This window comes from Dryobates pubescens, chromosome 21 (assembly GCF_014839835.1).
Source record: "Dryobates pubescens isolate bDryPub1 chromosome 21, bDryPub1.pri, whole genome shotgun sequence".
Taxonomy (NCBI): domain Eukaryota; kingdom Metazoa; phylum Chordata; class Aves; order Piciformes; family Picidae; genus Dryobates; species Dryobates pubescens.
The window spans coordinates 14,154,340-14,171,331 of NC_071632.1; the positions used below are offsets into that span (position 1 = coordinate 14,154,340).

Here is a 16,992-nt window from a genome sequence, read left to right on the forward strand (position 1 = left end):
GGAAGAGACCTTCAAGATCATCATGTCCAACCCATCCTCCGACACCATCTAATCAACTAAACCATGGCACCAAGCACCCCATCCAGTCTCCTCCTAAACACCTCCAGATGGGAAATGTGTCCCAGGAAAGAGACACTGTTGACTCCCAAACCCATGAGCCTTGTGAATGAAAACCTGCTGGTAGCAATAGCCAGCAACAGAGAGGGCTGCATGTTGTGTGCAGCAAATAAATTAATAGCTTAAAAGTTTGTAACATCCTCCAAGAGGACTGGGGATGACTGGGATCTTTTTCTAAGCTGATGTGCAAGTGAGCTTATCTTGCAAGCAGGTTCTCACAAATACCTGAAGGGCCATGTGGCAGCCGAAAGGACTAAAGTAAACCAGTGCCTCACTGATGACCTTCTGCCATAGCAGGCCCATTTGCAAGAGAAATAAGCCAATTACTGTGAGGACCCCTCTGCTTTCTGAAAATTTTTAGGCAGCTAGATCTGGACAGCTTCCAGAGCCCACCTAGTGATGGAAACAATCATGTAAAATAGTTTCTTTGCTCCCTCCTTTAAAAGAAAACCCTTTTCCCTGCCCATTTCTGTCCTTTCCTGTGATTTGAAACCTGGCACGTCTATGAGTGATTGCAGGTGCCATTAAATAATGAAGCAGCTCTGTTCATTAAAGCTTGGTGATTTATTGCCTTTGGGCTAAGGGAAAGAAAAACAGCCTGAAAACAGAATTCTTACATCATTTCACATCATTTCCAGTCTGGCACTTCAGACAACGGTTAGAAAATCAACTTTCTTCCTCTATGGTCTACAAGTCCCTAGAACTACAACACTGAACATCAAACCCCAGACAGTTCTGTAAACCTAGACCACAACTTAAACTCATAACTAACTGCTGCCCTAAATGTTGTGTCCTACCTTCATACAGCCAGTCGCTGAGCCCATTGAAGATCACACCTTCCTTTCCTGTGGAGACCACTCGGATGGCTTGCTTCCCCACGTGTGCACAGTAGTAGATGTTGTTCTCAAAGATAAATATCTGATTTGAAGGGGGAAAGAAAAAGGAAACAGCATTAAGCAGCGGCTCAGTTACAAGATATTGCACTTTGCTTTAAGAATATTTGGCAGTACAAACCCACACATCACATTTTTATAGTGGTTTTTATCAAAAAAAGGGATTTTTCTAAAGCTTGCTTCCAATGCCATCAGCTAATACAAAGGTGCTAATTTACAACAAACTGAAGCCTTGGTTCTTTGATACAAGCTTTATTTTTCTTGCTCCTGTCTTCATTTCAGAGATTGAACAGTGCTGTTAAGGAGCATGAAACGAAGAATGCCATTGCTCAGGATTTTAGGAAGGTGGTCCAGGACACAGCAGCAGTTGCAGACCTGATGGTGATGCCATGTGGTGAGTGAACTGGCTACTGGCAACTGCTTCATGCTTATTCCCAGCTGCTCCTTAAAACACAGCTGGCAACCTATTACATAAATCTGAATCCAGTTTTTAATGTGGATCCAACAAGACAATATGTGCTATCAAGCAGGGACTGTGACTGCAGCATGTTGGGCAACAAGGCACAAGAAGGCTGGTGTTTTGGCTGAGGAGCAGGTGGACACGCTCCAAGGACACAAAGGGGTGTGCTAGACCTCCTGCTTTGTCCCATTTCCCAAGTCACCTTCCTACAGGAATCAGGGTGGCTTCACCACTCTCACGGTGAGGAACTTCTTCCTCGCGTCCAGTCTGAATCTCCCCACCTCCAGCTTCATTCCATTCCCCCTAGTCCTATCACTACCTGATATCCTAAGAAGTCCCTCCCCAGCCTTCTTGTAGGCCCCCTTCAGATACTGGAAGGCTACAATTAGGTCACCTTGGAGCCTTCTTTTCTCCATACTGAACAGCCCCAAGTCCTTCAGCCTGTCCTCATAGGAGAGGTGCTCCAGCCCTCTGCTCATCCTCGTGGCCCTTCTCTGGACACCTTCCAGCACGTCTATGTGCCTCTTGTAATAGGGGCTCCAGAACTGGACGCAGTACTCCAGGTGGGGTCTCACCAGAGCTGAGTAGAGGGGCAGAATCACCTCCCTTGACCTGCTGGCCACACTTCTCTTGATGCAGCCCAGGATCTGATTGTACTGTATTAAACTTTAAAGGAATTTACAGGAAAAATAAAGAAGACAGATTGACAACCTGCTCCTGCCCTTTGCTTTGTAAAGCTCTGCAATGCTTTCTGTCTTCACTGTTTTGTCTTTCAAAGCCTCACTGCACTAATCAGGCTGCGTGAGGCACCAGGTAGCTGCAATGGAAAAATAATCTAGTGCTCTGACTCCAAACTGTCTCCCATAAAATTCTGAACCAAACTGCAGCACCTCATAGAGGATTTAAAATTATCCTGCTAACTACAGTGCCTTGTACCCTAAAAATGTCACCCATCATCAAGATAAAAGATAACTGAAGCAGCGCAAGGAAGATTTCTGTGTAATGTATCTTATAAATTAAGAAAAAGCTTTTGAACTCCTGTTATACATCAAAGAGAAATGTCTTTGGATTACTTTGCATTCTGAGCTAGAAAGTTATTTGAAGGTATTATGAGTTACCTATACAATATTTTTCTACTGATTTGGTTTTACGACATCAAAGCAGTGCTTCCCACCCAATGATCACAATCCCTTCAGTTAATTAGAGGATAAGAAGTCTTAGTAAAGAAAAACAATGTATGGACATCACTTTCACATTATTTTATGCTTGTTTTTCATAATTCTAGGCTAATGTAAAATGACACTGAAAGGGGTCAAGCTCAGACTCAAAATTCCTGGTGTCTTCTCTTTCTGATCACGTCTTCACCCTTGACATCCTGGTAATATATACACCTTTTTTATCACAGACAGCACACAAAGTCCAACACTGAGCATGACCAATGGCAGGGAAAATAAATCTGTGCTATATCAGGAAGGTATCCCCACACTGAATATCACATCTGTTTTCATTATGACACATTCAACACAGAGGAAGGAGAAGATAATCTGAAAGGAGTCGGAAGAATGGAAACATCTGTACCCAGACTGCAAAACCTGACATTGCCATGGGTAAAGGATGTTTTCACCCTTTCATTTCTACAGAACAGAGGGGAAATCAATGAAACCTGAAAAAAGGTTTTTAAAAGTGGATACAAAAAAAAAATTTCCTAATGAAATCAGAATAAAAGTGTGGAACTCCTTGCCACACAATGTAACAAAAGACAGGGACTTCATTCTCTTCTTGCTGGATGCTGTAATAGATGCTGGAAGGATGAAATACTTAACAAAGATAACTGGAACATGCAGGAGAATGAAGAGTAAGTTTGAATTCTTTTTTTTTTAAATGCATTCACTTAATACCAGGGTAACAAAAATCAATGGGGATTTTTTGCTGCTGGCTTTACGTGGCTCAGGATGCCACCTGGAACTTTCAACGCGAGAAAGAACCCCTTCATACTCTGAATCGACACACCACTAACTCATGTGAGCTGGGACTAAAAAAATCTCTGCCTGTTTGGAGTTTGTCTTACAACTGATTAATTCAAATTATTTGGCCTCCTTCCGTGACACAAATAATAGAGGGGGAAAAAAAATACTAGAGTGGTTGAGCCACAAGCCTGAGACAGGAAGAGACCTTTAAGTCTGAGATTAAGTATTCACATGGTAAGATAAATTTATACAGTAAGATAATGCATACACTAACAGTGAAATAAACTTAATTCACTTAAACCATACACGAGCCTTAACAAGGATGATTGATTTAAAGGGGATTCATTTTAAGTGGTTTTAGAACTGTTTAAAGGCTTCTGAAGTAATGATCTCTACCTAACTGACCCAGAGTGATATAAAATAATTATGCTGCAGTAATTAAAATATTGGTACTTTTAAATGGACTCATTTATAGGCCTTTTCAGAAATCTAATGAAAATAATCTTTTCAGAACCACTGCAAAGGTCACACTGACCAAGTATTTTGAGCAGATGAATACCACTCCTGCTTTTACAGTTGTTCAACCCATCTTTTTTTCCAGCCAAAGAGGTGAATGAAGTTCCTATTTCTTCACAGACTAAGAAGAAATAAATTCTCATGCATTAATCTGCATTTTTACTGCTCCTATTTATTTTCAGCTGTAGAGTGGCATTCTAAGTTTATGTTCTCTTTACCCCATCATTTCTAACATGTATAGCCTGTCAACTAAATGAGCGACATCACTCAAATTTAGCATCTCCCAGCATAAAGTTAATGCCTGGATGCTCATTATTTTAAATTATTAGCACATTGCAGAGGCATGAATGTTTCCTACACAGTAGAAGGCAGTCTTCCACATTGCAAGGCTAGCTCAGAGGATTTAACTACGAGAGAGTAGTTGACATGGGGAAGTTGGTCGGTCAACACGGAGAGTGTGGTCAACAAGAACAGGCACAAAGTCTGGCCTTGGTACTCTTCTGAATTCTAAATCAGTCCAAACTACCTTGGAGGTTGGAAAACGCGGCCACAAAATGGAAGATTCAGTGAGTGGGGAAATCTAACTATAAATCATTATGCCACTCTCTCTTCATCCAACATAATATACTGAATTGCTTTCTGGTCTTACTGTTTAGCCTGGAGAAGAGGAGGCTCAGGGGAGACTTTATTGCTGTCTACAACTACCTGAAGGGAGGTTGGATACAGGTGGGGATTGGTCTCTTTTCCCAGGCAACCAGCACCAGAACAAGAGGACACAGTCTCAAGCTGCACTAGGGAAGGTTTAGGCTGGATGGTAGGAAGAAATTCCTCATAGAGAGAGTGATTGGCCATTGGAATGGGCTGCCCAGGCAGGTGGTGGAGTCACCATCACTGGAGGTGTTTAGGAGGAGACTGGATGGGGTGCTTGTTGCCATGGTTTAGTTGATTAGATAGTGTTGGATGATAGGTTGGACTTGATCTCAAAAGTCTCTTCCAACCTGGTTAATTCTATTCTATTCTAAATTAAAACCTTATTTTATCTTTTCATTGTGCAGAAATCTGCCTTTTTTTTTTTTTTTTTCTGCTAAACAAGTTTACCTGAGGGTATACTCTGTAGAATAAGTTTAATAATAGATTGGTTTTATAATTCCATGCATCTCTCAGAAATGCTTATATTTATTTTTCAGAACTAGTAAAAATTACCTGTGCAAAGGCAATTGTCCATGGACTTCACTGTTATAGATGCTGAACAAATGCACAGAAAACACAGCCCCTAACAGATGTGAGAGAGGAGTGAGAAAATGTGAGAGAAAGCCCTGCAGACACCAAGGTCAGTGAACAAGGAGGGGGAGGAGGTGCTTCAGGCAGCAGAGCGGAGACAAGCATGGTGATGCAGGTTGTTCCCCTGCAGCCCGTGGAGATGTGCAGTGAAGGAAATTGCAACCCCTGGGGAGCCCAAGCTGGAGCAGGCTTCTGGTGGGACCTGCAGCCTGTGAAGAGGAGTCCATGCAGGAACAGCATTTTTGGCAGTACCTGTAGCAGGAGCCATGGGGTATCTACATGGAAGCAGTTAGTGGAAAACTGCAGCCCATGGGAAGGACTCACATTGGAGAAAGTCCTGAAGGACTGTCTCCTGTGGGTAGGACTCCATGTTGGAGCAGAGAAGGAGCATGAGGTGGAAAGAGTGCAGAGATGAAATCTGATGGAGGGACCACAACCCCATTCCCCGTTGCTCAGAGAGAGGACACAAGGGACATCAGGAGTGAAGAGCCTGAGAAGAAGAGAGGGATGAGGAGAATGGAAGGTGGGTTTAGTTTTGTTTTGCTTCTCACTATCCCAGTCTATTACAATTAATTGGCAATAAATGAAATTAATTTCCCCAAGCAGACTCTGTTTGCTCACGATGGTAATTGCTGAGTGATCTTGCTGTCTTTATCAGAGAGCCCTTCTAGAGCCTGTTTGTTTTTCCACTGCCGTCTGAAACCTGGAAGCTGAGGGCTGTGAAAACGAAAAACTGCAGAGAGAAAGAAAGATTCCCCACAGTTTTGTCCAAGTTAAAACTTGTCCTTACTACACAGAATTAGCATGCCCATCCATGTTCACTCAGCATCTTGAAGCAGACATGATAATTGTGTTTTCCCTCTGGGATATCAAGGAAATCTGATGAGCACTGTACCGCAAAGGTCTTGGCATTTTCCCGTTACCATTCTTACACCAACTGCAGCAGAAAAATGTGTGATCAATTCAGTATCAGTTCTAAAGCTTGTTGCTGATTGACTGTGCATTATTTAATGAATACTCTGACAATTTCTTCTTTTGAACCTCATAAAATGCAAACTTTTGATGTTCAAATAGCTTCCATTAATGCATTCTCTCATGAGTGTTGTTCTTATTGCGTGTGACATGATTATGCCAACTCTTATCAGTTCTTCAGAAAAGGTAATAAACCCATATATTGCTCCTCACCAGTGAGCTTACATAATAAGAGTGAGGGTTTTAATTAGATTTTTATTGTGGCTATTTAAATGGAGCTTGATAGCAGGTGGGGAAAAAAGGCATAAGACAAAAGCTTCAAAATATTTTCATTCTCTCCATCAAATGGTTCATGCTCACAATTTAGGAAAGAGACAGGTGACAATTAGGATGGAGGAGTGAGATAAAGAGTTTTTAAATCAGCCTCTTTTTTTCTGTGCAAACCCAAAATGTCATTATTAAAACCAGTGATGAACTGATGAAACTTCTCCACAAGGTCAACACACTGCAGAGAATGACATCTTGATAAATTATTGACAGAAAAGGCTACAGTTTCAGGGTTTTATACCAAGATTTATCTTTGCTTTAATTTAAAGTAAGAAGATAACTCCTTACCAAGCCAAGGATTTAGAAGACATGGCAGTTGCTGAAGGTATGCAACAAACAGATAAAGCTTACTTTAATTCAACTTTACCATGCCCAGAGATGGGTGGTGGTGGCATTTAGACCAAAGTGAGGACTGGGCCAGCTTAAAAATGATTCTGCAGAAAGGCAGAAGGTCTTCAGAGACAATGCAAAATTCACATCAACATAAAATGCACTGTAGGCATAATGACTGAATTCTATGATCCCAAACTTTTTATCCTTTTAAGTTAGGCACAGAGGACAATTTTTATCATGTCCCTCCCATCTTAAATCCTTAAGGGCCTTAATATTCTTCTCAGGTTTCTACCATCTTCTCTGCATTTTTGCATTGCATCATTACAAACACTGTGCATTTCCATCTGTATTCGGTGAGTAGGCTAGCCCACAACACGTGCAGATTCTAATCACACCTAGAGCCTACTAGAGTCCAGGCAAATAAGCAATTAGCATGATTCTGGAGATTTAAAAATATATATTTCAAGGGAAAAAAAAAAAACATGCTGCCCTATTTTCTGTCATTCAAGGAAGAAAAGAGGGTTTATTTCACCTCAACAAAGAGAACCGTGTCTGCTTGGATTTCCTTGCCCTGGATTGTAATGGGGTTATTTTAATTTATAACTGCCTTGTTATATTAAAGAATGTATCAGTGAATGTACCATTTAGTATGGAGGTCTAATTCTGCTTTTAAGTTCTGCTTGATGGATTATTTTGTATTCTGTAACCTAATATCGCTGACAGCTATGTAGGGCATCACTACAAATCAGATTATTTAATGTGAGATGATGCAGTGTTTCCTTTTAAATATTTTATGGTGTTTTAGAATTAATATGTGGCTAAGAAGAACACAGAAATTACTTGTCAGCACAAAGAAACTGGCACCTGGGATTTAGAGTCCCTCCAGGTACACATCTGACCTTGGACATTGAGCTGGTCAGTGTCATAGTCCTTTTTGATACAGTGTTTAGCTATGGAAATGATTATCTATCCCAGCAGCTGATGAGTGGAGCTAACAGACCTGTTCCTGAAGCTTCTCCATGGCTCTGAAGACTGGGAGTTTGTGGGGAAGGAGAGACCACCACCACAAAGGAAGGCGAGTTACTCCACTGTTCTTCTGGCGCTGCTTAGTCCTGCTTGTGGTTCCCAGCAGCTGTCACTTGTACTCACACCAATGACTGCTGCTGTCTACAGTAAAAGGTAACTATTTCCATGGCACAAAATAGCAGCTTCCCAAGAACAACACTTTCCATAACCATTTATTTCAATGGACAACATCTACCAACCATGGTTTTGTAAGATGCCAGAAACCTTTATGCACAGATCTAAGGTAGACACTTCTAGCTGTTAGATCTCTGAAATGAAAAGTGCACTGAAGAGAAGATACATGTTCAATATCCCTAAAACACAACTGAAATTAAAGGAATATCAACATTTTAGGTTGCTGTAAAGCAGGGAATTCTTTTCAGTGGAACTGACTCTGCACAAGAGCACTGCACTGTTAGGAGTTTTGCACTTTGTGCTGGTGCAGTAGTGTATAACACAGTGTGCTGACACAGGAAGAAAATTCAGTACTTGCCCAAGTTCACTGAGATGGTGAATCAGTTTAGCCAGCAAGTGCATCTATAGATGCATTTCTTGTAGGTACATAATCAGTTTTCAGAGTGGAGAGTGTGAATGTCTGCAGCATTTAATACATTAATTCTCCAAGTCCACTCTAAGGCAGGAATGTCTTGTCATCTGCTTGCTGTAACTTAACCAGAAAACAGTGACATGTGTGAAGTCACAGAGGAAGCCTATGGCCCTAAACACAATGCCATCCTGTGTCTCATATTTGGATGCAAGATCAGTAACTGGTTTTCTGATCTATTGGTAAAACTTCTATGGTAAATACTCAATGTCACTGTTGTTTTGGGGGGTTTTGTTTTGTTTCTTTTTTTCCTCTGAAATCTTTCACATCCACAAAAAGAGCAACATTTTATTTACAATAAAATCTATTCTATCTTCTTTCAGTAACATTTATGGTAGCTTTTCCAGTTATCTTAAATATCTTGCTATGTTGCCACCAATGAAAATGCAGTACCAAGAATGCTGAGACGGGAAGGGACAAAACCACTCAGCAGAGCTCCTAACACTGACTGCGCTTCATTTGGTGAATGAGGACTGAACATTTAAAGTCCAATGGTGCCAAAGGATGTACAAAATAAAACCAAGACACTGTTGCCACTGTATTCAAAGAAGCAGAACATGAAAGGAAAAAACAAACAATCTCCCCAGAAAACAAACAAACAAACCCCCAAGCCCCCCTCAAAAAAAAAAAAGAAACAAAACACCCCCAAGCCCCTCCAAGCAACCAAACAAAACAACCAACCAGCAAAACCCCTTAAAACAAAACACAAAACCAACCAAACCAAACCACCAACAAAAACACCCCCAAATTACCACACAATATTTTTTCCAGTGGAATTCTTTAAATAAAATGGGGAGAGAATGGAAGAGGAATCCCTGACTAGAGCAACCTATCCAGGTATCCAGTGTACACCTCCACATATCTTACTGGGTTTCCCTAAATAAATCACATTGTTACACTGGAAAAGCAGATGAGGGGATGACAGCACATCATTATGCTGAAATTATTGTTTTCCTAGAATTCAGAGACCATGGAACAATCTGTCTGAATACCCCTGACCAAGGGTTCACACAGACATTAGAAAGCAGGGAAAAGAGGGGCTTGTATTCCTTGCAACTCACGAGATAACCAAGCCAGAATAATTGCATACAGCACACCACAGCTAAATATTGATTCAGACATCACTGCAAAAAAAGAAAAGGTGAGAGAACACTAGCTTGAAAATAATGATGTAAAAATCTATGAAATAATGGTGTAGACAAATATACCTACAGCAATTATACACTGAGCAGTTCAAAAGCTCTGCTGGATTAGGAACAACAGAAGATGATTCAGTACCTCCTGTGAAAATGGTGCTACTCACTTGGTATCTACGCAGCCCTTCTGCCTGGAACTAAGCTGGCATGACAAACACAAATTCAGGCAAGAAAAAAAACCTGCTAATTAGAAGAGTCACTCCAGTTTAGTTCCAGGTGTAATCACCTGAGAAGCTTTTTTTTTCATCTAGATATCCTAACTGGCACATCTTCACTGTGCTACAATGATAAACAAAAACTGGTAATGATGAATGAGATGGATAGGTTTTGGTGCTGTACAGCAGGATTTATCATTCAAATTATTCATATATGAATGAAATCTAGTATTTCTCTCAACTGTATTGCACTTTTAAACCAGTAAGATGTATGACAATAAGCTGCTGACCAGCATTAGCATTGACTGTTTGAGGGCTTCTGCAAACCCCTAGCATGGGAGGGGCTGAAAAACTTGCTCCTTTTTCACCCCTGGCATTTGCATTTCACCAAACTTCTGCACCTGCTGTGAAACATAACCTCTGTTGCTTTAGAACCAATCATACACTTGACTGCTGCATAATCTACAAGACTGAAAGCTGATTCTTGCTCCAGGAGTGTTGGCACTGTGAAAAGTTTATTGACTAAGAATGCTGGAGACACCCATTTTGCCTGTTCTATAGGGTTGCAGTCACTGCAGGGGCATACAAAACTTCCAGCAGTTATAATCCTCTTCCTAGATGTTTTTGATACTTTCAAGAAACAGTGGAAATAGTAAAAGACTGACTGGCCAGAAGAGCCTCAAAAGAACATTCCTCTTTGCTGTAGAATAAATATCTCTCTAAACTTGTGCAGAGCTGCTTCCCCCAGCGTCTGAGGTGTCACCACTATCATTAGCATGTCAGGGCTGTTACAGATCCTTATTAACATTAAAATAAAATAAAATAGCAACAACAAAAATATCAGCACAGCAGAGCAGTTGTTCTGCTTTTGAAATCAGAGCTTAACAACTCCTGTGCACTGTACTTTTGTGCTCTCAATGCAGGCAAATAGTCACTGCACACTATTAGAGCAATCTTACTACCTGCTCCTTCCTTTTGACAATAGAGCCCATGCATATAACTAGCTTGTCCTTAAAGGAAGTATTTTGAACCTGGATGTGCTCATTTGGGGATAACTTAGACAAATGCTTCCTGAAAACTTCAGATTTTTTTGTTTCCTCAAGCACTTCTGCTACAGATCAGCCCTAGAGAGTCTCTTGCTCTTGGAGCACTCCATGACTTCATCCATGTTGCCAAGCAACCAGCAAAGAAAATCTCTTTACATTGTGGGGGGTGGGAGGGGAATAAGTACAGGGGTCCAAGACACAGAAGTTTTATGAAAACTGAGTGCAGGTTCATAGTAACTATTAATCTTTACATAGATACTATTGGGGCAAATGTATCACCCCACGTGAGCCCTCTGCACATGGGCAGAACCTCACTGTAAAAGAGGTGATGTGGTGAAACTGACAAAATAGTCCAATAAGATCAATTAACAGAATCTTTGGGGGGGGGGCAGAATTGAAACTTCATAAATGGATAGCTGTTGAGTCATAAACGGGAACACCAGAAAAAGAAAGGAAATCTAAAGACTGAGATTTTAACAAAGATAAGAACACACAGAACAGGGAGAAGGTACAGCCTAACACTTTTTGCAGTCCTATCTTGCCACCCACATCCTGATTTTGCTAGAAAGTATCACACAGACTGAGGATAATACAGCCCATTCACTGAAAACAGCCAAGACTCTTGATGAAGCCTGGTGGGCTGATGCTATCAAACATTAAAGGGGACTTCAGGTTCCCCTTCAGGATTAATTTTTTTCCACAGACATTTTGCACAGTCATTTACACCCACTGGAAGTGAGTATATTATGCTGCTATTCCAATTTACTCATTCTACAAAGGTATAAATAAATGTTGGGGCATGTTGTAGGACAAACAAGAGGAACAAGCCTTTTAATAACAGCATATTTAGGACATGTGTTCCCTCTTGTACTGAAGTTAGTGCTTCTCTTTCTATTGAGTCAGGAGCTCACACTGATAAGATCTTGATTCTTTGGAAGACTTAACTTCTTAAGACTTTGGTTGAGATCTGAGAAAGGCTGAAGCATTTTTCTGCTGCACCAGAAGTGAAACCTTTCTTGCATTCTGATGCTCTGACACAGATTTTCTCAGATCCAACATCTGCCATTATTTATACAGCTCTGCTGGCATGTGTGGCATTCTGCAGGCTAGTGAGAAGTCAAGAACCATGCTCTGAGGAGTTCATCAGCTAAAAAATTGGCATGTAATTTAATGAGTAAAGACAAAAGAAAACAAGATAAATAGAAAATTGCTCCTGGGAAAGTTCCACTGTTTATTTTTAATCACAAAGAATGCAGATCATTCAGGCTGCTTCTCTTTCAGATTTTTTTTTTTTTTCTCTTTTTTTTTGAATGATGAGACATGTAAGAGAGAAAGAGGTCAGAGCAGAAACCAAAAGTTCCCCCAGGAAGGATCAAATCGAAGCTACAAAGGGAATAGAAAATTCTGGAATCAGATCCTCTTACTCTTCTTGCTCTGCCTGGCCTTTGTGTTCGTTGAAGGAGAACAAACCAGGAGATTTCAAGGGGAAAGCTTTTTATATCCTGAAAATTGGGCAATCTTCAAGGTGATGGAAAACCCACCCACCCTTTGCTCCCACCTCTCCTGGGAAGTGCAGCATGAAGTCAGGTGTGCAGACAGCTAGCACACGTTCAGATACCTTAGTGAACCCGTAGGACCACCCTCAAATTCTTTAATGTTTGGCTCTACACCCACCCAAATGCAGGGAAGCTGACACACAGTTACCAGCACAATATTCCTTTCCATCCCACTCTACATTTTGTCCCTCCTTCTCCTACAACACAGCCCAGCCTGCATTTAGCAAACATTCACACTACCAAGTTTGAACACGCTTTTTCTTTGCCTTTGCAGTCAATGTTGTCCCCACAGAAGGAGACAGAGGTTTGGAAATTATATTCTAAGTAACTCAATTAGTCCTGAAATACAGAACAGTGACCATTGTGTATTTTCTCTATCTCATATAATGCTTGTAGATTTTTTTTTTTTAAAGTATTAAAAGCCCCCCTTTTTTACCTCTGGCAATTCTCTGATGATTATCAGCTATAAATAGATTATACTGATGCATGTGAAAGTCTGATTATTTTACAAGCTACAGGTAGAGTTTTATTTGAAGGTAAATGACTGGCAAGGAGAAAAGCAAAAAAGGTACATATGTTCACAGAATTGTCAGGGTTGGAAGGGACCTCAAAGATTATCTAGTTCTAGCCCTCCTGCTATGGGCAGGGACACATTCCCAGAGCCACATCCAGCCTGACCTCAAAAACCTCCAGGGATGAGGCTCCCACCACCTCCCTGGGCAACCTGTGCCAGTGTCTCACCACCTTTATGGTGAAGAACTTCTTCCTAAGGTCTAATCTAAATCTCGCCTTGTCTAGCTTGGATTCATTCTCCCTAGTCCTATCACTACCTGACACCCTAAAAAGTCCCTCACCAGCTTTGTTGTAAGCCTCCTTCAGATATTGGAAGGCCACAATAAGGGCTCCTCAGAGCCTTATCTTCTCCAAGCTGAACAACCCCAACTCTCTCTCAGCCTGTCCTCATAGGAGAGGTGCTCCAATCCTCTGATCATCCTCGTGGCCCTTTCCTAGACATGTTCCAGCCTGTCCATACCTTTCCTGTAATAGGGGTTCGAGAACTGGACACAATACTCCAGATGGGGTCTCACAAGAGAGGTGCAGAGGGGGAGAATCACCTCTCTGAACCTGCTGGCCACACTTTTATTCTCCTTAACTGCGTATACGGTAGTGTGGTATATATTATGTGTCCATTTTGACTTGGATGTTTTTCCTTTCTGTATAGCTATGTTACTTTTGTAGAGAAGGCAATGGAGGAAATAGAATCACAGAATCAACAAGGTTGGAAAAGACCTCAAAGATCACAAATTGGTCACCCTGACTTGGGTGTGAAAAAAGTTAAATCTTCTTTCCAAGGTGGAAGTAAAGTGCACCCATCAAGCTTGGTGAAACTAAGATGAATGTGAATCAGTAATGTGCTGTGACTCAGGGTGCTGAAGGCACACAAGTTCACAGCAAAACTAAATGAAAGAAGATTCACTTGTGAAATGGAGAAAAATCACTAATGCAACTCAATATTAGCTTTCAATTAGCAGGTGTAGCTTTCCTTATAGGTTGAGAGAAGCTCAGTTTCCTAGAGTTCAAATAGAAAGAGCTAGCAAACAGTGAATAAACAGTCTGGTTTTGCTTTCTTTGCCATGTCCTAGAGGTAGTCACTGGCACTGAATGTAATACGTTATCAAATGATGACATTATCATCAGCTGGCCAGAAGCCCAATGCTGGGATCACAGTGATCTTCACCAATGAACATAACAGAAAGAACTAGGTCATAATCAGAGCCCAACCCCTGTGGATCAAGTACAAAATGCTCAGCAGTAATCTGTTGGGTATCAGACTAAGGATTTGAAATGGCACATGTCAGAGGATGAAAGTGGATCAGGTACACATGTGCCATAAAAAAAAGAACCCCTCAGAAGTTATTTTATATAGAGGTAAAGGCTGCTGCACTTCAACTTGTATCAGATTTGGGCTTGATGACTCTCAAACTTGATTTTCCCAATGGAGCAGAGGAAAGACTTTCCTGTTCCTGTATCTGTTATGTCTCCTCCAACCTGATTTGTGGACTGGCAATTATAAAGTCTCCTATTGCTGTTTTTAAATCAGAAAAATTGGAAACAATCTAGTTAGGAACACAGACAAAAAAATCCCCAAGAGAGGATTTGGGACAGGAGACATTTGCCAGATATTTTCAGATAATGAGCTGTTAAAGCTCATTTCTTGATATAAAAACTCCATATCAAGAAAGAATTTGCCAGTTTTTCTCCTCTTGTTACAGTAGAAAGAGAGTATTTGGAATATGAACAATTTTAATATTGAATTTATACCAGGAAATGAAGCCAAAGGATCTGGCCAGGATATCCATGCTCCAAAAAATGAGCAAGTCCAAAATGGCAATGGCTGAGGGCCAAAACACCAGAGATTTCAGGACTGTTGCAGTATCAAGTGGCTCCATCAAACACAATGAATCCCTGATAAACATGGGCTTTGTTCAAAACCCAGCTCTGCAAACGTTCCAAAATACACTTCTTTTGTCTATTGTGCAAATAACTACAGGGCAAATTAGGGCAACTCAGTTCTAGAGAGGTTTACTCCAAACAGGGCTGCTAATATTAAAATATCCCCAGTGTCAAGTTTGCAAGACTGCAGATGCCCTTGAAGCAATGGCATACTCACTAAAGCATATTATTATGTCTGTAATCTGCCCTGTGTCCAAGCCCTATGAGGAGAGGCTGAGGGAGCTGGGGTTGCTTAGCCTAGAGAAGAGGAGGCTCAGGGGAGACCTCATTGCTCTCTACAACTACCTGAAGGGTGGTTGTAGCCAGGTGGGGGTTGGCCTCTTCTCCCAGGCAACCAGCACCAGAACAAGAGGACACAGTCTCAAGCTGAAGCAGGGGATATTTAGGCTAGGTATTAGGAAGAAGTTCTTCATAGAAAGAGTTACTGGCCATTGGAATGTGCTGCCCAGGGAGATGGTGGAGTCACCATCACTGGAAGTGTTTGGGAGGAGACTGGATGGGGTGCTTGGTGCCATGGTTTAGTTGATTAGATAGTGTTGGATGATAGGTTGGACTTGATGATCTCAAAGATTTCTTCCAACCTGGCTTATTCTATTCTATTCTATTCTATTCTATTCTATGAGAAGCAGATGCAGCCTCTCATAGTGCTTCCACAGAGTGTTCTTTCTCTGCATTTTCAGACACAATTATTTTTCAGTAAATATCTATATATGTTGATATTATAAAGAAATTACATGGTAGAACAACCCCCATAAAGAAGCTAGAAGCTACCACACAGGTTGCATGAAACTAGTTAATAAAGAGAATTCCTTTCTCCCAGAAAATTGCATGTTCTCTAAATTAATTTGCACATTTGTTCTTTGTCTTACCAGCTGTTGACCTTTTGGACCCCAACCAGCATACTGAAGCTTTGCATTGGTGACCTCAGGGGGATACAAATTCTGGGGATCCCTGCAAAGAGAGAAAATAAGAAGATTTCAGCTTCAGAAATATCCTTATTTAAGCTGGCGCATGCCTGTTTTGGAAATCCACCATGACCTTGTAAAGTGTCTTTCTAATATTTAGTGCCTGATTTAATTTATTTGTAGTATTGTGTTTGTTTTTGTTTTTATTTTTTTTACCTTAAGGTAAGCCTGGTACCATTAGCAAGTGTTGCTAATACCAAGTACTTAATTGGCAATTTCTGTTTCTTATTTGTACAAAGTTGAACATATTAGTTCCACTGCTGCCTTGTCTAAGCCTCAAGACTTAGTCAAGGGATGGCAAACAAAGCAATTGTATTTATCAACACTGATGATGTCCACAAAGGATAAACAACAATTATGTTTTGGAACCATACTGCCACTAGAAAAACACAATTTCATCTTCTTCACCCCATGGCTTTCCTGCCTAATAATTTTTCTGTGAAAATGACAGCAGAAAAGTTTAACAACTGTGTAACAAGTGATATACAGCCTGGCTTTGAAAGGAAAAGCTCCTATTGATACCAAATATCCCATAAAATCAAAATGCTTTTCTTGTTCCTTCATCCATTACTTTCATTCTGTAGCAGAAACCAGTGAAACACAGCAAATGTAATATAGAAAAAGGAGATTTTTTTTGGGGGGGTAAATGTCAGAGCAGCATAATGTCATTTTATCACAGCACAGACAGCGCTGCCTTGCCTGTATTTATACACAGTACAAACAATTACATTACATACTCTGAAGTCACAGAATCACCAAGCTTGGAAGAGACCTCAAAGATCATCGAGTCCAACCTGTCACCACGGACCTCATGACTAAACCATGGCACCAAGTGCCACGTCCAATCCCCTCTTGAACACCTCCAGGGATGGTGACTCCACCACCTCCCTGGGCAGCCTGTTCCAATGGCTAATGACTCAGTGAAGAACTTTCTCATCACCTCGAGCCTAAAGGTCATATTGGTACAACTCTGTGTACAGTAATGTTCTACAAACAGGACACTAATACAGCCTGTATACAGTATG

At 40.9% G+C, this 16,992-nt stretch overlaps 1 protein-coding gene across 2 annotated transcripts in view; it reads right to left on the reverse strand.

Moving 5' to 3' along the window:
• DPP6 (dipeptidyl peptidase like 6) overlaps window positions 1–16,992 on the reverse strand; it is a 385,855-nt gene that overhangs the window by 79,469 nt on the left and 289,394 nt on the right. For both annotated transcript variants that reach the window (XM_054171251.1, XM_054171252.1), the window contains exons 7-8: window positions 15,872–15,953; window positions 915–1,035 (exon numbers count right to left, since the gene is read on the reverse strand). In XM_054171251.1, the coding sequence (XP_054027226.1) occupies window positions 915–1,035; window positions 15,872–15,953 (203 nt within the window). The remainder of the gene's footprint in view (window positions 1–914; window positions 1,036–15,871; window positions 15,954–16,992) is intronic.